General features: G+C 49.0%; 1 protein-coding gene across 1 annotated transcript in view; it reads left to right on the plus strand.

Annotated features, from left to right (window-relative positions):
• LOC124022020 (FH1/FH2 domain-containing protein 1-like) overlaps window positions 1–21144 on the plus strand; it is a 116947-nt gene that overhangs the window by 53718 nt on the left and 42085 nt on the right. The window contains 1 exon segment of the mRNA XM_046337074.1: window positions 20873–20940. Coding sequence (XP_046193030.1) covers window positions 20873–20940 — 68 coding nt within the window.

The raw sequence follows: 21144 nt of genomic DNA on the forward strand, positions 1-21144 counted from the left end.
CCAGACTGCCCCCCTGCCCAGGCTCCTCCCCCAGACTGCCCCCTGCCCAGGCTCCTCCCCCAGACTGCCCCCTGCCCAGGCTCTTCCCCCAGACTGCCCCCTGCCCAGGCTCCTCCCCCAGACTGCCCCCCTGCCCAGGCTCTTCCCCCAGGCTGCCCCCTGCCCAGGCTCTTCCCCCAGACTGCCCCCTGCCCAGGCTCTTCCCCCAGACTGCCCCCTGCCCAGGCTCTTCCCCCAGACTGCCCCCTGCCCAGGCTCTTCCCCCAGACTGCCCCCTGCCCAGGCTCTTCCCCCCAGACTGCCCCCTGCCCAGGCTCTTCCCCCAGACTGCCCCCTGCCCAGGCTCTTCCCCCAGGCTGCCCCCTGCCCAGGCTCTTCCCCCAGACTGCCCCCTGCCCAGGCTCTTCCCCCAGACTGCCCCCCCCTGCCCAGGCTCCTCCCAGACTGCCCCCCTGCCCAGGCTCCTCCCAGACTGCCCTCCCCAGGCTCCACACCTAGTAGGTAAAGGCTGTCAAAAGGCAATCTAATTGAGGGCTGGTCAGGGCCTCCACACCCAGCTGACAGAGGCTATATCCATCTCTGTTGTCATGGCTGAGGTGTTTTAGTTTGCTCTCCAGGGCTGTGGTCAAAGGTGAGGTATTTCTCTCTTCGCTGTGACACACGGCTCCTGTGGTGGAGTGGCTTCATGCTATTGGCTCCTGTGGTGGAGTGGCTTCATGCTATTGGCTCCTGTGGTGGAGTGGCTTCATGCTATTGGCTCCTGTGGTGGAGTGGCTTCATGCTATTGGCTCCTGTGGTGGAGTGGCTTCATGCTATTGGCTCCTGTGGTGGAGTGGCTTCATGCTATTGGCTCCTGTGGTGGAGTGGCTTCATGCTATTGGCTCCTGTGGTTGGCATGGCTTCATGCTATTGGCTCCTGTGGCTTCATGCTATTGGCTCCTGTGGCGGAGTGGCTTCATGCTATTGGTGCTCGTCGTGCCGTCTCATCAGTCAGTCTTCTCTTCTCTTAGATCACTTGCCCCCCTATCAGCTGTCGTTGTTCCTTGGGGCAGAATTCCAAATCAATTCCTAGCCAGTAGCCTCTCCTGTAAACCTGAAGACATGTGTGAGCAATTGACCCTACTGCTTACTAAACCCAATGCTTTCAGATCTGATAGACCGGTCAAGCAAGCAGGGTCATATTCAGTGATGAGCTCAGGTCTTCCTGGATAGCTCTTCTTCTCTCAGCCCTCTCAGCTGTTGTTGTGGACCCCCCCGGCATCCACCTAGCGCCCCTCTTTAATGATGTGGTTTGGGACGAGGTCAGGGCCGGGCTTGTGCTGTGTTTGGGTCAGGGTCACGTGTTGTTGCTGTGTGACTCATCTGCCCTGTTTATCACCCTGTATACACACACCGTATCAGTATCAGAGGCATTAGCTAGTTTTACACCCGAGCCCAGTGGCCTTGAGACTCCATCCATAGCTCAGCCAATCCTCTGTCTCTATATATCCTGTCTCTTTCCACTGTCTGACTCTCTGTGTCCTGTCTCTTTCTACGGTCTGACTCTCTCTGTGTCCTGTCTCTTTCTACGGTCTGACTCTCTACGTGTCCTGTCTCTTTCTACGGTCTGACTCTCTACGTGTCCTGTCTCTTTCTACGGTCTGACTCTCTACGTGTCCTGACTCTCTACGTGTCCTGACTCTCTACGTGTCCTGACTCTCTACGTGTCCTGACTCTCTACGTGTCCTGACTCTCTACGTGTCCTGACTCTCTACGTGTCCTGACTCTCTACGTGTCCTGACTCTCTACGTGTCCTGACTCTCTACGTGTCCTGACTCTCTACGTGTCCTGACTCTCTACGTGTCCTGACTCTCTACGTGTCCTGACTCTCTACGTGTCCTGACTCTCTACGTGTCCTGTCTCTCTACGGCCTGACTCTCTGCCATGCCTTCACCTAACAGACCTGGTCCAGGTTTGACCTGAGTCGGTGTCTCTTCTCTCTGCCATGCCTTCACCTAACAGACCTGGTCCAGGTTTGACCTGAGTCGGTGTCTCTTCTCTCTGCCATGCCTTCACCTAACAGTCCTGGTCCAGGTCTGACCTGAGTCAGTGAGTTATGCGTTTCACCCTGCCAGATAACAGGGCCCAGTATTGTTACAATGCTTTCTCCACCATGTGTTTCTAGAGAGCGGGTCACTATGTAATAACATTAACTTAAGCGCTTATCACAAATGGAAAAAGCTGGCAGGACTGACGGAGTTCTTCCTGACGTTGCTGCTCTTGGCGAGGCTCAACAGAACAGGCTGCTGTCCAATCAAATTAGCCCGGTACCACACACCTCCTGAGGGAAAGATGGTATTGGAATGTTTTTTTTGTGGATCTTTTCGTTGATTGGCCAATTGGTTTACTTTAAACCAATCAGGGGGGTTGGTGTTGTTGGTTGTCTTGGTTTCTTCGTTGACGTCCGTTCCGTTCCAGTCAACTGACACATTGTACTGTAGTTGAATTCAACGCTTTAAGGAGTGGTTGTGTTGCCTTGGAGTTTATCTTGGTATCTCTGGACTCTGAGGTTGTAGCTAATCTTAGTAGTTCCAGAGGGTTTTTGTTATCAAAGGTAGCTATGGGCTGGGTCTGTGGGCTGGGTGTCTGTGGGCGTGGGGTCTGTGGGCGTGGGGGTCTGTGGGCGTGGGGGTCTGTGGGCGTGGGGGTCTGTGGGCGTGGGGTCTGTGGGCGGGGGGTCTGTGGGCGGGGGGGGGTCTGTGGGCGGGGGTCTGTGGGCTGTGGGCGGGGGGTCTGTGGGCGGGGGGTGGGCGGGGGTCTGTGGGCGGGGTCTCTGTGCTGGGTCTGTGGTCTATCTTCAGTGGGTTAGTGATGATCACAATCAGATGGCATTGTGCTGCTAAGCTGAGTAAAGTAGTGCCAGATGCCTAGCAGCAACAGCAGTAGCAGCCGAATCCTAGCCCTGTGGCCACAGCCATTATCACATTATCTATGAATGCTGAAACACATTGTACGTCATCGTTTAGCGTGTTGCGTTGCTACCGGGCTGAAAGAACACACTGTACGTCATCATATAGCGTGTCACGGTGCTACCGGGCTGAAAGAACACACTGTACGTCATCATGTAGCGTGTCACGGTGCTACCGGGCTGAATAAACACACTGTACGTCATCATGTAGCGTGTCACGGTGCTACCGGGCTGAAAGAACACACTGTACGTCATCACATAGCGTGTTGCGTTGCTACCGGGCTGAAAGAACACCCTGTAGGGGAGCTGTCTCTCTCGGGGGCTAGACTAGGGGAACTGTCTCTCTCGGGGGCTAGACTAGGGGAACTGTCTCTCTCGGGGGCTAGACTAGGGGAACTGTCTCTCTCGGGGGGCTAGACTAGGGGAACTGTCTCTCTCGGGGCTAGACTAGGGAGCTGTCTCTCTCGGGGCTAGACTAGGGGAGCTGTCTCTCTCGGGGGCTAGACTAGGGGAGCTGTCTCTCTCGGGGCTAGACTAGGGGAGCTGTCTCTCTCGGGGGCTAGACTAGGGGAGCCGTCTCTCTCGGGGGCTAGACTAGGGGAGCCGTCTCTCTCGGGGGCTAGACTAGGGGAGCCGTCTCTCTCGGGGGCTACATTTACATTTACATTTAAGTCATTTAGCAGACGCTCTTATCCAGAGCGACTTACAAATTGGCTAGACTAGGGGAGCTGTCTCTCTCGGGGTCTAGACTAGGGGAGCCGTCTCTATCACCAGGTAGGTGGTAACAGGCTCCAGCAGCTTTGAAGGAGTGACTTGCCAGACTTTATCAGTCTGGCCTTCAACAGCTGCTGAACCAATAAGGAATAGGGTGCACTACTTTTGACCAGGACCAATAGGGAATAGGTTGCACTACTGTTGACCAGGACCAATAGGGAATAGGGTGCACTACTGTTGACCAGGACCAATAGGGAATAGGGTGCACTACTGTTGACCGGGACCAATAGGGAATAGGGTGCACTACTGTTGACCGGGACCAATAGGGAATAGGGTGCACTACTGTTGACCGGGACCAATAGGGAATAGGGTGCACTACTGTTGACCGGGACCAATAGGGAATAGGGTGCACTACTGTTGACCGGGACCAATAGGGAATAGGGTGCACTACTGTTGACCGGGACCAATAGGGAATAGGGTGCACTACTTTTGACCGGGACCAATAGGGTGCACTACTTTTGACCAGGACCAATAGGGTGCACTACTGTTGACCAAGACCAATAGGGAATAGGGTGCACTACTTTTGACCAGGACCAATAGGGTGCACTACTTTTGACCTGGACCAATAGGGAATAGGGTGCACTACTTTTGACCAGGACCAATAAGGTGCACTACTTTTGACCAGGACCAATAGGGAATAGGGTGCACTACTTTTGACCAGGACCAATAGGGTGCACTACTTTTGACCGGGACCAATAGGGTGCACTACTTTTGACCGGGACCAATAGGGAATAGGGTGCACTACTGTTGACCGGGACCAATAGGGAATAGGGTGCACTACTGTTGACCGGGACCAATGGGGAATAGGGTGCACTACTGTTGACCGGGACCAATAGGGAATAGGGTGCACTACTGTTGACCGGGACCAATAGGGAATAGGGTGCACTACTGTTGACCGGGACCAATAGGGAATAGGGTGCACTACTGTTGACCAGGACCAATAGGGAATAGGGTGCACTACTGTTGACCGGGACCAATAGGGAATAGGGTGCACTACTGTTGACCAGGACCAATAGGGAATAGGGTGCACTACTGTTGACCGGGACCAATAGGGAATAGGGTGCACTACTGTTGACCGGGACCAATAGGGAATAGGGTGCACTACTGTTGACCGGGACCAATAGGGAAAAGGGTGCACTACTGTTGACCGGGACCAATAGGGAATAGGGTGCACTACTGTTGACCGGGACCAATAGGGAATAGGGTGCACTACTTTTGACCGGGACCAATAGGGTGCACTACTTTTGACCAGGACCAATAGGGTGCACTACTGTTGACCAAGACCAATAGGGAATAGGGTGCACTACTTTTGACCAGGACCAATAGGGTGCACTACTTTTGACCTGGACCAATAGGGAATAGGGTGCACTACTTTTGACCAGGACCAATAAGGTGCACTACTTTTGACCAGGACCAATAGGGAATAGGGTGCACTACTTTTGACCAGGACCAATAGGGTGCACTACTTTTGACCGGGACCAATAGGGTGCACTACTTTTGACCGGGACCAATAGGGAATAGGGTGCACTACTGTTGACCGGGACCAATAGGGAATAGGGTGCACTACTGTTGACCGGGACCAATAGGGAATAGGGTGCACTACTGTTGACCGGGACCAATGGGGAATAGGGTGCACTACTGTTGACCGGGACCAATAGGGAATAGGGTGCACTACTGTTGACCGGGACCAATAGGGAATAGGGTGCACTACTGTTGACCAGGACCAATAGGGAATAGGGTGCACTACTGTTGACCGGGACCAATAGGGAATAGGGTGCACTACTGTTGACCGGGACCAATAGGGAATAGGGTGCACTACTGTTGACCGGGACCAATAGGGAATAGGGTGCACTACTGTTGACCGGGACCAATAGGGAATAGGGTGCACTACTTTTGACCTGGACCAATAGGGAATAGGGTGCACTACTTTTGACCAGGACCAATAGGGAATAGGGTGCACTACTTTTGACCGGGACCAATAGGGAATAGGGTGCACTACTGTTGACCTGGACCAATAGGGAATAGGGTGCACTACTTTTGACCAGGACCAATAGGGAATAGGGTGCACTACTTTTGACCGGGACCAATAGGGAATAGGGTGCACTACTTTTGACCGGGACCAATAGGGAATAGGGTACCATTTGAGATTCATCCCTTGGCCTTGGTATTGGTCCTCCCAGATTGTGGGAATAATTCAGATTGTTCTGTTCTGCAACATGTTTGGCAGCTCATACAAGAATGCTGTTATTTTTAATGACCCGGGACTCTGTTGTTTTGGGCTGTTTCCTTATACGGAGCTTTGTTTTCATATATTGAGCCTTACCTTGACACTGGTTGTATGTAGTGTATGTATTTTTGACCAGAGTCCGTAGTGCGCTATTAAGGGAATAGAGTGCAGTTTTGGAGACAGCCTGGACCACCAGAGTAATGACGTATCTCACATCTGTGATCTTTGACCTTTTTAGGTCCTGTCTGCCGCTGTTCTTGCATCGTTAAGTCTACTCAGTCTCAGTGACTTTAACCTCAGCAGAGGGTCTTCTACCTGCCTTCAGTCTGTGACGTTAACCTCAGCAGAGGGTCTTCTACCAGCCTTCAGTCTGTGACTTTAACCTCAGCAGAGGGTCTTCTACCTGCCTTCAGTCTGTGTCTTTAACCTCAGCAGAGGGTCTTCTACCAGCCTTCAGTCTCCGTGTCTTTAACCTCAGCAGAGGGTCTTCTACCAGCCTTCAGTCTCAGTGACTTTAACCTCAGCAGAGGGTCTTCTACCAGCCTTCAGTCTTAGTGTCTTTAACCTCAGCAGAGGGTCTTCTACCAGCCTTCAGTCTCAGTGACTTTAACCTCAGCAGAGGGTCTTCTACCAGCCTTCAGTCTTAGTGTCTTTAACCTCAGCAGAGGGTCTTCTACCAGCCTTCAGTCTCAGTGACTTTAACCTCAGCAGAGGGTCTTCTACCAGCCTTCAGTCTGTGACTTTAACCTCAGCAGAGGTTCTTCTACCAGCCTTCAGTCTTAGGGTCTTCTACCAGCCTTCAGTCTCCGTGTCTTTAACCTCAGCAGAGGGTCTTCTACCAGCCTTCAGTCTCAGTGACTTTAACCTCAGCAGAGGGTCTTCTACCAGCCTTCAGTCTTAGTGTCTTTAACCTCAGCAGAGGGTCTTCTACCAGCCTTCAGTCTCAGTGACTTTAACCTCAGCAGAGGGTCTTCTACCAGCCTTCAGTCTGTGGCTTTAACCTCAGCAGAGGGTCTTCTACCAGCCTTCAGTCTGTGGCTTTAACCTCAGCAGAGGGTCTTCTACCAGCCTTCAGTCTCAGTGACTTTAACCTCAGCAGAGGGTCTTCTACCAGCCTTCAGTCTTAGTGTCTTTAACCTCAGCAGAGGGTCTTCTACCAGCCTTCAGTCTCAGTGACTTTAACCTCAGCAGAGGGTCTTCTACCAGCCTTCAGTCTGTGGCTTTAACCTCAGCAGAGGGTCTTCTACCAGCCTTCAGTCTGTGGCTTTAACCTCAGCAGAGGGTCTTCTACCAGCCTTCAGTCTCAGTGACTTTAACCTCAGCAGAGGGTCTTCTGCCAGCCTTCAGTCTTAGTGTCTTTAACCTCAGCAGAGGGTCTTCTACCAGCCTTCAGTCTGTGACTTTAACCTCAGCAGAGGGTCTTCTACCAGCCTTCAGTCTCAGTGACTTTAACCTCAGCAGAGGGTCTTCTACCAGCCTTCAGTCTGTGGCTTTAACCTCACCTGAGGGTCTTCTACCAGCCTTCAGTCTGTGACTTTAACCTCAGCAGAGGGTCTTCTACCAGCCTTCAGTCTGTGACTTTAACCTCAGCAGAGGGTCTTCTACCAGCCTTCAGTCTGTGACTTTAACCTCAGCAGAGGGTCTTCTACCAGCCTTCAGTCTTAGTGTCTTTAACCTCAGCAGAGGGTCTTCTACCAGCCTTCAGTCTTAGTGTCTTTAACCTCAGCAGAGGGTCTTCTACCAGCCTTCAGTCTCAGTGACTTTAACCTCAGCAGAGGGTCTTCTACCAGCCTTCAGTCTTAGTGTCTTTAACCTCAGCAGAGGGTCTTCTACCAGCCTTCAGTCTCCGTGTCTTTAACCTCAGCAGAGGGTCTTCTACCAGCCTTCAGTCTCCGTGACTTTAACCTCAGCAGAGGGTCTTCTACCAGCCTTCAGTCTTAGTGTCTTTAACCTCAGCAGAGGGTCTTCTACCAGCCTTCAGTCTCAGTGACGTTAACCTCAGCAGAGGGTCTTCTACCAGCCTTCAGTCTGTGGCTTTAACCTCAGCAGAGGGTCTTCTACCAGCCTTCAGTCTGTGGCTTTAACCTCAGCAGAGGGTCTTCTACCAGCCTTCAGTCTCAGTGACGTTAACCTCAGCAGAGGGTCTTCTACCAGCCTTCAGTCTGTGGCTTTAACCTCAGCAGAGGGTCTTCTACCAGCCTTCAGTCTCAGTGACTTTAACCTCAGCAGAGGGTCTCCTACCAGCCTTCAGTCTGTGACTTTAACCTCAGCAGAGGGTCTTCTACCAGCCTTCAGTCTCCGTGACTTTAACCTCAGCAGAGGGTCTTCTACCAGCCTTCAGTCTCCGTGACTTTAACCTCAGCAGAGGGTCTTCTACCAGCCTTCAGTCTCCGTGTCTTTAACCTCAGCAGAGGGTCTTCTACCAGCCTTCAGTCTCCGTGACTTTAACCTCAGCAGAGGGTCTTCTACCAGCCTTCAGTCTCAGTGACTTTAACCTCAGCAGAGGGTCTTCTACCAGCCTTCAGTCTGTGACTTTAACCTCAGCAGAGGGTCTCCTACCAGCTTCTCTCACTCTCTCTTTGTGTAGGAACATGCAGAGTGTTCAGCCCCGGGTTTAAAAACGATTTTGAAATCATTTAAAATGCAGTATATGTGCTTGATTGAGTTTGCCTGACTTAATGGACCAATAAAATAGTCCCAAAACTGTCAATCCTGCCCATCACCGCCCCACCTCTCCTCCCTCCTGCCCTGTCAGAAACCCTCCTCCTCCCTCCTGCCCTGTCAGAAACCTTCCTCCTCCCTCCTGCCCTGTCAGAAACCCTCCTCCTCCCTCCTGCCCTGTCAGAAACCCTCCTCCTCCCTCCTGCCCTGTCAGAAACCCTCCTCCTCCCTCCTGCCCTGTCAGAAACCCTCCTCCTCCCTCCTGCCCTGTCAGAAACCCTCCTCCTCCCTCCTGGCCTGTCAGAAACCCTCCTCCTCCCTCCTGGCCTGTCAGAAACCCTCCTCCTCCTTCCTGGCCTGTCAGAAACCCTCCTCCTCCCTCCTGGCCTGTCAGAAACCCTCCTCCTGGCCTGTCAGAAACCCTCCTCCTGCCCTGTCAGAAACCCTCCTCCTGCCCTGTCAGAAACCCTCCTCCTGCCCTGTCAGAAACCCTCCTCCTGCCCTGTCAGAAACCCTCTCCTCTTCCTCCTCCCTCCTCTCCGGTTAGAAGCCCTCTCCTCTTCCTCCTCCCTCCTCTCCGGTTAGAAGCCCTCTCCTCCTCCCTCCTCTCCTGTTAGAAGCTTCCTTCTCCCTCCTCTCCTGTTAGAAGCTCCCTCCTCCTCCTCCTCCCCCTCCCTTCTCTCCTGTTAGAAGCCCTGGGGTTAGATCCACCTCTCTGAAGAGACTGACTGGGGGTTAGATCCACCTCTCTGAAGAGACTGACTGGGGGTTAGATACACCAAATATATTAGCCACAGCCAACCCTCCCTGACACCAGAATGAATGTCTCTCTCTTGGCTATTAGTACCTGCCTTCCACCTCCTCTCCTGTTAGAAGCCCTCTCCTCCTTCCACCTCCTCTCCTGTTAGAAGCCCTCTCCTCCTTCCCCCTCCTCTCCTGTTAGAAGCCCTCTCCTCCTTCCCCCTCCTCTCCTGTTAGAAGCCCTCTCCTCCTTCCCCCTCCTCTCCTGTTAGAAGCCCTCTCCTCCTTCCCCCTCCTCTCCTGTTAGAAGCCCTCTCCTCCTTCCCCCTCCTCTCCTGTTAGAAGCCCTCTCCTCCTTCCCCCTCCTCTCCTGTTAGAAGCCCTCTCCTCCTTCCCCCTCCTCTCCTGTTAGAAGCCCTCTCCTCCTTCCCCCTCCTCTCCTGTTAGAAGCCCTCTCCTCCTTCCCCCTCCTCTCCTGTTAGAAGCCCTCTCCTCCTTCCCCCTCCTCTCCTGTTAGAAGCCCTCTCCTCCTTCCCCCTCCTCTCCTGTTAGAAGCCCTCTCCTCCTTCCCCCTCCTCTCCTGTTAGAAGCCCTCTCCTCCTTCCCCCTCCTCTCCTGTTAGAAGCCCTCTCCTCCTTCCCCCTCCTCTCCTGTTAGAAGCCCTCTCCTCCTTCCCCCTCCTCTCCTGTTAGAAGCCCTCTCCTCCTTCCCCCCTCCTCTCCTGTTAGAAGCCCTCTCCTCCTTCCCCCTCCTCTCCTGTTAGAAGCCCTCTCCTCCTTCCCCCTCCTCTCCTGTTAGAAGCCCTCTCCTCCTTCCCCCTCCTCTCCTGTTAGAAGCCCTCTCCTCCTTCCCCCTCCTCTCCTGTTAGAAGCCCTCTCCTCCTCCCCTCCCTTCCCCCTCCTCTCCTGCTCCCTCCCTTCCCCCTCCTCTCCTGTTAGAAGCCCTCTCCTCCTTCCCCCTCCTCTCCTGTTAGAAGCCCTCTCCTCCTCCCGGGCCCCTCTGGGCTCATCTCACCCTGACTAAACTCATTGTGTCTGACTCTAGGAATGTGCTGATCCTCTAGAGACTCTGCTCACAAGTGTTATCTTTCTCTCTCTCTCTATCTTGCTCTGATCTGACCTCGCTCTTTTCTGACCATGGTTCCCTCAGGGGAATGAGAAGGTAGCAGGATGGTTCCCCCAGGGGAATGAGAAGGTAGCAGGATGGTTCCCCCAGGGGAATGAGAAGGTAGCAGGATGGTTCCCCCAGGGGAATGAGAAGGTAGCAGGATGGTTCCCCCCTCAGGGGAATGAGAAGGTAGCAGGATGGTGGTTCCACCAGGGGAATGAGAAGGTAGCAGGATGGTGGTTCCCTCAGGGGAATGAGAAGGTAGCAGGATGGTGGTTCCCTCAGGGGAATGAGAAGGTAGCGGGATGGTGGTTCCGCCAGGGGAATGAGAAGGTAGCGGGATGGTGGTTCCGCCAGGGGAATGAGAAGGTAGCGGGATGGTGGTTCCCTCAGGGGAATGAGAAGGTAGCAGGATGGTTCCCCCAGGGAAATGAGAAGGTAGCAGGATATGGATAATGTAGTAGATTCTAGATGTCCTGTCTGTGGCTGGTAGTGTCCCAGTTGTAATGTCTGTGGTTAATTCAGTATATTGGACTCCTGAGACATGTATCTGATGCCCACATGCGTAAAGGAAAAAGCCCAGGGCAGAAATGAGAAAAGGCCGAGCTGAAAATAGTTGGTCCTCATCCGTGTGTCAGACTCTTTTATTTATAAACTCTGACTTGGGAAAAGATTTCTACTGCTGATCGCCAGTCCCAAATGGGACCCTATTGCCTATATAGTGCATAATGGCCCATAGGGCTCTGGTCAATAGTAGTGCACTATATAGGGAACAGGGTTCCATAGGGCTCTGGTCAATAGTAGTGCACTATATAGGGAACAGGGTTCCATAGGGCTCTGGTCAATAGTAGTGCACTATATAGGGAACAGGGTTCCATAGGGCTCTGGTCAATAGTAGTCAATGGAGGACTTGGCATGGCTGTTATCATATTATCTAATATTAGACTGATGTAATCACATCACAGGGCCTGTGAAGAGGACTTGGCATCGCTGTTATCATATTATAATATTAGACTGATGTAATCAATCAATGTGTATTTATAAAGTGATGTCACAAAGTGCTGAACAGAAACCCAGTCTAAAACCTCAAACAGCAATGCAGATGTAGAACCATTTCCCACCAGTCTCTCTGTTATTGTATTGAGTACTGTAGCCTACTGCTGGGTCAGCCACTGTCACATGACGAGGCCAGTAGAGAGCGGTCCGCTGTCACATGACGAGGCCAGTAGAGAGCGGTCCGCTGTCACATGACGAGGCCAGTAGAGAGCGGTCCGCTGTCACATGACGAGGCCAGTAGAGAGCGGTCCGCTGTCACATGACGAGGCCAGTAGAGAGCGGTCCGCTGTCACATGACGAGGCCAGTAGAGAGCGGTCCGCTGTCACATGACGAGGCCAGTAGAGAGCGGTCCACTTCGTTTTATATAATCCTGTAATAATTAGTAATGTATTAGACAAGTCAGAAGTTTCCTCCATTCTGTATGACTAAGTTATCATTGTCCGAGGCAGAATGACAATCTCCTCCCTGTTTCTGTAGTGAGACAGCTTGATGTAGCAGGACACCCCCTGGACAGGACACTAGTCTATATCCTGTTTCTGTAGTGTGAGGCAGCTTGATGTAGCAGGACACCCCCTGGACAGGACACTGATGTAGCAGGACACCCCCTGGACAGGACACTGATGTAGCAGGACACCCCCTGGACAGGACACTGATGTAGCAGGACACCCCCTGGACAGGACACTGATGTAGCAGGACACCCCCTGGACAGGACACCCCCTGGACAGGACACCCCCTGGACAGGACACCCCCTGGACAGGACACCCCCTGGACAGGACACCCCCTGGACAGGACACCCCCTGGACAGGACACTAGTCTGCCAGTGTGTTGTTGAGTACATATCCAGCTGGTCTGTTTATTAATCTACATTATAGGCCTTTCTTCCTCTTTTCTAAATGGTGTCTATTTGTGTTGGGAGCATCCTGCCTGCTGCTTTACTGATAACAGTGTGTGTGTGTGTGTGTGTGTGTGTGTGTGTGTGTGTGTGTGTGTGTGTGTGTGTGTGTGTGTGTGTGTGTGTGTGTGTGTGTGTGTGTGTGTGTGTGTGTGTGTGTGTGTGTGTGTGTGTGTGTGTGTGTGTGTGTGTGTGTGTGTGTGTGTGTGTGTGTGTGTGTGTGTGGGTGTGCGCGCATGCTTGTATCTTGTTGTTTTGTGCTTGTGTGGTTGATTAGTCTCCTTCCCAACATCCGTCTTCTCCTCTTAGAGTCGAGTGTTGTCTTCTATACAGAGCAGCTCTCTGTGATAGTGTCTGTCAGATATATAGTATAGCAGCTCTATGTGATATAGTGTCAGATATATAGTATAGCAGCTCTATGTGATATAGTGTCAGATATATAGTATAGCAGCTCTCTGTGATATAGTGTCTGTCAGATATATAGTATAGCAGCTCTCTGTGATATAGTGTCAGATATATAGTATAGCAGCTCTCTGTGATATAGTGTCTGTCAGATATATAGTATAGCAGCTCTCTGTGATATAGTGTCTGTCAGATATATAGTATAGCAGCTCTCTGTGATATAGTTTCTGTCAGATATATAGAATAGCAGCTCTCTGTGATATAGTGTCAGATATATAGTATAGCAGCTCTCTGTGATATAGTGTCTGTCAGATATATAGTATAGCAGCTCTCTGTGATATAGTGTCTGTCAGATATATAGTATAGCAGCTCTCTGTGATAGTGTCTGTCAGATATATAGTATAGCAGCTCTCTGTGATATAGTGTCAGATATATAGTATAGCAGCTCTATGTGATATAGTGTCTGTCAGATATAGCAGCTCTCTGTGATAGTGTCTGTCAGATATATAGTATAGCAGCTCTCTGTGATATAGTGTCTGTCAGATATATAGTATAGCAGCTCTCTGTGATATAGTGTCTGTCAGATATATAGTATAGCAGCTCTCTGTGATATAGTGTCTGTCAGATATATAGTATAGCAGCTCTCTGTGATATAGTGTCTGTCAGATATATAGTATAGCAGCTCTCTGTGATATAGTTTCTGTCAGATATATAGAATAGCAGCTCTCTGTGATATAGTGTCAGATATATAGTATAGCAGCTCTCTGTGATATAGTGTCTGTCAGATATATAGTATAGCAGCTCTCTGTGATATAGTGTCTGTCAGATATATAGTATAGCAGCTCTCTGTGATAGTGTCTGTCAGATATATAGTATAGCAGCTCTCTGTGATATAGTGTCAGATATATAGTATAGCAGCTCTATGTGATATAGTGTCTGTCAGATATAGCAGCTCTCTGTGATAGTGTCTGTCAGATATATAGTATAGCAGCTCTCTGTGATATAGTGTCTGTCAGATATATAGTATAGCAGCTCTCTGTGATATAGTGTCAGATATATAGTATAGCAGCTCTCTGTGATATAGTGTCTGTCAGATATATAGTATAGCAGCTCTCTGTGATATAGTGTCTGTCAGATATATAGTATAGCAGCTCTCTGTGATATAGTTTCTGTCAGATATATAGAATAGCAGCTCTCTGTGATATAGTGTCAGATATATAGTATAGCAGCTCTCTGTGATATAGTGTCTGTCAGATATATAGTATAGCAGCTCTCTGTGATATAGTGTCTGTCAGATATATAGTATAGCAGCTCTCTGTGATAGTGTCTGTCAGATATATAGTATAGCAGCTCTCTGTGATATAGTGTCAGATATATAGTATAGCAGCTCTATGTGATATAGTGTCTGTCAGATATAGCAGCTCTCTGTGATAGTGTCTGTCAGATATATAGTATAGCAGCTCTCTGTGATATAGTGTCTGTCAGATATATAGTATAGCAGCTCTCTGTGATATAGTGTCTGTCAGATATATAGTATAGCAGCTCTCTGTGATATAGTGTCAGATATATAGTATAGCAGCTCTCTGTGATATAGTGTCAGATATATAGTATAGCAGCTCTCTGTGATATAGTGTCAGATATATAGTATAGCAGCTCTCTGTGATATAGTGTCAGATATATAGTATAGCAGCTCTCTGTGATATAGTGTCTGTCAGATATATAGTATAGCAGCTCTCTGTGATATAGTGTCAGATATATAGTATAGCAGCTCTCTGTGATATAGTGTCAGATATATAGTATAGCAGCTCTCTGTGATATAGTGTCTGTCAGATATATAGTATAGCAGCTCTCTGTGATATAGTGTCAGATATATAGTATAGCAGCTCTCTGTGATATAGTGTCAGATATATAGTATAGCAGCTCTCTGTGATATAGTGGCTGTCAGATATATAGTATAGCAGCTCTCTGTGATATAGTGGCTGTCAGATATAGCAGCTCTCTGTGATATAGTGTCTGTCAGATATATAGTATAGCAGCTCTCTGTGATATAGTGTCTGTCAGATATATAGTATAGCAGCTCTCTGTGATATAGTGTCTGTCAGATATATAGTATAGCAGCTCTCTGTGATATAGTGTCAGATGTATAGTATAGCAGCTCTATGTGATATAGTGTCAGATATATAGTATAGCAGCTCTCTGTGATATAGTGTCTGTCAGATATATAGAATAGCAGCTCTCTGTGATATAGTGTCTGTCAGATATATAGTATAGCAGCTCTCTGATATAGTGTCTGTCAGATATATAGTATAGCAGCTCTCTGTGATAGTGTCTGTCAGATATATAGTATAGCAGCTCTCTGTGATATAGTGTCAGATATATAGTATAGCAGCTCTCTGTGATATAGTGTCTGTCAGATATATAGTATAGCAACTCTCTGTGATATAGTGTCAGATATAGTATAGCAGCTCTCTGTGATAGTGTCAGATATATAGTATAGCAGCTCTCTGTGATATAGTGTCTGTCAGATATATAGTATAGCAGCTCTCTGTGATATAGTGTCTGTCAGATATATAGTATAGCAGCTCTCTGTGATATAATGTCTGTCAGATATATAGTATAGCAGCTCTCTGTGATATAGTGTCAGATATATAGTATAGCAACTCTCTGTGATATAGTGTCAGATATAGTATAGCAGCTCTCTGTGATAGTGTCAGATATATAGTATAGCAGCTCTCTGTGATATAGTGTCTGTCAGATATATAGTATAGCAGCTCTCTGTGATATAGTGTCTGTCAGATATATAGTATAGCAGCTCTCTGTGATATAGTGTCTGTCAGATATATAGTATAGCAGCTCTCTGTGATATAGTGTCTGTCAGATATATAGTATAGCAGCTCTCTGTGATATAGTGTCTGTCAGATATATAGTATAGCAGCTCTCTGTGATATAGTGTCAGATATAGTATAGCAGCTCTCTGTGATAGTGTCAGATATATAGTATAGCAGCTCTCTGTGATAGTGTCTGTCAGATATATAGTATAGCAGCTCTCTGTGATATAGTGTCAGATATATAGTATAGCAGCTCTCTGTGATATAGTGTCTGTCAGATATATAGTATAGCAGCTCTCTGTGATATAGTGTCTGTCAGATATATAGTATAGCAGCTCTCTGTGATATAGTGTCTGTCAGATATATAGTATAGCAGCTCTCTGTGATATAGTGTCAGATATATAGTATAGCAACTCTCTGTGATATAGATTCAGTCAGATATATAGTATAGCAGCTCTCTGTGATATAGTGTCAGTCAGATATATAGTATAGCAGCTCTCTGTGATATAGTGTCAGATATATAGTATAGCAGCTCTCTGTGATATAGTGTCAGATATATAGTATAGCAGCTCTCTCACGTTCTCATTTACAACTGCAACCCTGGCAAGATAAATTCAAAGCAGTTCGACACAAACAACAACACAGCGTTACGCATGGAGCAAACTATAAACAAGTCAATGACACAGTAGAGAAGAGAGAGTCTATATGCAGTGTGTGCAAAAGGCATGAGGAGGTGAGGCAATAAGTAGGCCATAGGAGGGAATAATTACAATTTAGCAGATTAACACTGGAGTGATAGAGGAGCAGATGATGATGTGCAGGTAGAGATACTGGTGTGCAAAAGAACAGAACAGTAAATAAAAACAGTATGGGGATGAGGTAGGTAGATTGGGTGGGCTATTTTACAGATGGACTATCAGAATCATAAAACACGGGACGAGATGTTTCTGTCCATCTTGCCAATAGATAGTATGCACTCACATGAGAGATGGACTATGTACAGCTGCAGCAGAGAACTGGAAGGAAAGGAGGCCAAATGAGGTGTCTACATCTGCCTGACAACAGAACTCTGTTTCCCGCGTCAGTCCTCTACTCTGCCTGACAACAGAACTCTGTTTCCCGTGTCAGTCCTCTACATCTGCCTGACAACAGAACTCTGTTTCCCGTGTCAGTCCTCTACATCTGCCTGACAACAGAACTCTGTTTCCCGCGTCAGTCCTCTACTCTGCCTGACAACAGAACTCTGTTTCCCGTGTCAGTCCTCTACTCTGCCTGACAACAGAACTCTGACCCCCTTAGAGGAAGAAACAGGAAATGACCATGTTCCGTTCTGGAAAACCCCACCGGTCGTCGTCCTGAGTTAAATGGATGCTGATTGTGTTGTTTGGTGTCCGGGGACGTGACTCTCTTTCAGAAGCCAAGCAAGGAGTCGCTGTTAAAGGATCTACTGATGATATGGAGGTTGCATCCTCATGTTTTAGATACGGGTCGTAGGGAGGATGTTACTGTGATGTATTGATATGGGTCGTAGGGAGGATGTTACCGTGATGTATTGATACGGGTCGTAGGGAGGATGTTACCGTGATGTATTGATACGGGTCGTAGGGAGGATGTTACCGTGATGTATTGATATGGGTCGTAGGGAGGATGTTACCATAATGTATTGATATGGGTCGTAGGGAGGATGTTACCATAATGTATTGATATGGGTCGTAGGGAGGATGTTACCATAATGTATTGATATGGGTCGTAGGGAGGATGTTACTGTGATGTATTGATATGGGTCGTAGGGAGGATGTTACCATAATGTATTGATATGGGTCGTAGGGAGGATGTTACCATAATGTATTGATACGGGTCGTAGGGAGGATGTTACCATAATGTATTGATATGGGTCGTAGGGAGGATGCTACCATACAGTATTGATATGGGTCATAGGGAGGATGTTACCATAATGTATTGATACGGGTCGTAGTGAGGATGCTACCATACAGTATTGATATGGGTCGTAGGGAGGATGACCGTGATGTATTGATACGGGTCGTAGGGAGGATGTTACCATAATGTATTGATACGGGTCGTAGGGAGGATGTTACCATAATGTATTGATACGGGTCGTAGGGAGGATGTTACCATAATGTATTTACGGGTCGTAGGGAGGATGTTACCATAATGTATTGATATGGGTCGTAGGGAGGATGTTACCATAATGTATTGATATGGGTCGTAGGGAGGATGTTACCATAATGTATTGATATGGGTCGTAGGGAGGATGTTACCATAATGTATTGATATGGGTCGTAGGGAGGATGTTACCATAATGTATTGATACGGGTCGTAGTGAGGATGCTACCATACAGTATTGATATGGGTCGTAGGGAGGATGTTACCATAATGTATTGATATGGGTCGTAGGGAGGATGTTACCATAATGTATTGATATGGGTCGTAGGGAGGATGTTACCATAATGTATTGATACGGGTCGTAGTGAGGATGCTACCATACAGTATTGATATGGGTCGTAGGGAGGATGTTACCGTGATGTATTGATACGGGTCGTAGGGAGGATGTTACCATAATGTATTGATACGGGTCGTAGGGAGGATGTTACATAATGTATTGATATGGGTCGTAGGGAGGATGTTACCGTAATGTATTTACGGGTCGTAGGGAGGATGTTACTGTGATGTATTGATATGGGTCGTAGGGAGGACGTTACCATAATGTATTGATACGGGTCGTAGGGAGGATGTTACCATAATGTATTGATATGGGTCGTAGGGAGGATGTTACCGTAATGTATTTACGGGTCGTAGGGAGGATGTTACTGTGATGTATTGATATGGGTCGTAGGGAGGATGTTACCATAATGTATTGATACGGGTCGTAGGGAGGATGTTACCATAATGTATTGATATGGGTCGTAGGGAGGATGTTACCGTGATGTATTGATATGGGTCGTAGGGAGGATGTTACTGATGTATTGATATGGGTCATAGGGAGGATGTTACCATAATGTATTGATACGAGTCGTAGGGAGGATGTTACTGTGATGTATTGATACGGGTCGTAGGGAGGATGTTACCATGATGTATTGATACGGGTCGTAGGGAGGATGTTACCATAATGTATTGATATGGGTCGTAGGGAGGATGTTACCATAATGTATTGATATGGGTCGTAGGGAGGATGTTACCATAATGTATTGATACGGGTCGTAGGGAGGATGTTACCACAATGTATTGATACGGGTCGTAGGGAGGATGTTACCATAATGTATTGATATGGGTCGTAGGGAGGATGTTACCATAATGTATTGATACGGGTCGTAGGGAGGATGTTACCATAATGTATTGATACGGGTCGTAGGGAGGATGTTACCGTGATGTATTGATACGGGTCGTAGGGAGGATGTTACCATAATGTATTGATACGGGTCGTAGGGAGGATGTTAACATAATGTATTGATACGGGTCGTAGGGAGGACGTTACCATAATGTATTGATACGGGTCGTAGGGAGGATGTTACCATAATGTATTGATATGGGTCGTAGGGAGGATGTTACTGTGATGTATTGATATGGGTCGTAGGGAGGATGTTACCATAATGTATTGATACGGGTCGTAGGGAGGACGTTACCATAATGTATTGATACGGGTCGTAGGGAGGACGTAAATCAGTCCTGAACACTGATAGGCTACTAGATACTGTCTGATCTGTGTAAATCACAGTCCTTAACACTGATAGGCTACTAGATACTGTCTGATCTGTGTAAATCACAGTCCTTAACACTGATAGGCTACTAGATACTGTCTGATCCGTGGTGTTGAGTGTTGTTGTTTAGGGGTTGTTGGTATCCATGGTAACAGCAGTGAATGGTGGTAGTACGCCAGGCATGGTTTACTGCTATGACCACATCTGACCGTTGACGTGTGTGTGTGTGTCACAATATTTGCAATACACACACACACACACACACGGATCCCCTGCGGTGTGTAACCACAGCCACGGCTCATAATCTTCTGACAGTTGTTTAGAAGGCTGGTTTCTCTCTCTGAAAGGAGATATGCTCTGTCTCTCCGTGTCTATCAGTCGGTCTGAACTTGATCTACTGCAGAGTCTGAATCTGGGCTTTACAGTCTTGAGGCTCCATGTCTCAAGGTTTCAGAGTAGAAGTGCTGATTTATGATCAGTTCTGCCCTTTGAGGTCCCAAATTAATCAGATTGCATGGACATGGAGGACCTGTAGATCAGTGTACAGATAACCCTTAACTAAACACTACAGTAGACCCCTAACTAAACACTACAGTAGACCCCTAACTAAACACTACAGTAGACCCCTAACTAAACACTACAGTAGACCCCTAACTAAACACTACAGTAGACCCCTAACTAAACACTACAGGAGACCCCTAACTAAACACTACAGGAGACCCCTAACTAAACACTACAGGAGACCCCTAACTAAACACTACAGTAGACCCCTAACTAAACACTACAGTAGACTCCTAACTAAACACTACAGTAGACCCCTAACTAAACACTACAGTAGACCCCTAACTAAACACTACAGTAGACCCCTAACTAAACACTACAGTAGACCCCTAACTAAACACTACAGTAGACCCCTAACTAAACACTACAGTAGACCCCTAACTAAACACTACAGTAGACCCCTAACTAAACACTACAGTAGACCCCTATCTAAACAACCCCACTGCCCTAAGATGCTGTAGGTTATTTGTAGTGGTGTTGTGTGGGGACCTCTCCCCGGGCCGCGTGGGGACCTCTCCCCGGGCCGCGTGGGGACCTCTCCCCGGGCCGCGTGGGGACCTCTCCCCGGGCCGCGTGGGGACCTCTCCCCCGGGCCGCGTGGGGACCTCTCCCCCGGGCCGCGTGGGGACCTCTCCCCCGGGCCGCGTGGGGACCTCTCCCCCGGGCCGCGTGGGGACCTCTCCCCCGGGCCGCGTGGGGACCTCTCCCCCGGGCCGCCTCTCCCCCGGGCCGCCTCTCCCCCGGGCCGCCTCTCCCCCGGGCCGCCTCTCCCCGGGCCGCCTCTCCCCCGGGCCGCCTCTCCCCCGGGCCGCCTCTCCCCCGGGCCGCGTGGGGCCGCGTGGGGCCGCCTCTCCCCCGGGCCGCGTGGGGCCGCCTCTCCCCCGGGCCGCGTGGGGCCGCCTCTCCCCCGGGCCGCGTGGGGACATTATTGTTAACCTCATCTCTTTGATCTCTTTCAGAGAAGCTGTACAACTCTCATGGACCTGAGCTCCGGAGGTCCCTGTTCTCCCTCAAGCAGCTCTTCGAGGTAAAGACCAGTATATTATCTCTGGATAGAGACCAGTGTATTATCTCTGGATAGAGACCAGTGTATTATCTCTGGATAGAGACCAGTGTATTATCTCTGGGCAGAGGCCAGTGTATTATCTCTGGGCAGAGGCCAGTGTATTATCTCTGGGCAGAGGCCAGTGTATTATCTCTGGGCAGAGGCCAGTGTATTATCTCTGGGCAG

The sequence above is a fragment of the Oncorhynchus gorbuscha genome, unplaced genomic scaffold, assembly GCF_021184085.1.
Source record: "Oncorhynchus gorbuscha isolate QuinsamMale2020 ecotype Even-year unplaced genomic scaffold, OgorEven_v1.0 Un_scaffold_1265, whole genome shotgun sequence".
NCBI lineage: Eukaryota > Metazoa > Chordata > Actinopteri > Salmoniformes > Salmonidae > Oncorhynchus > Oncorhynchus gorbuscha.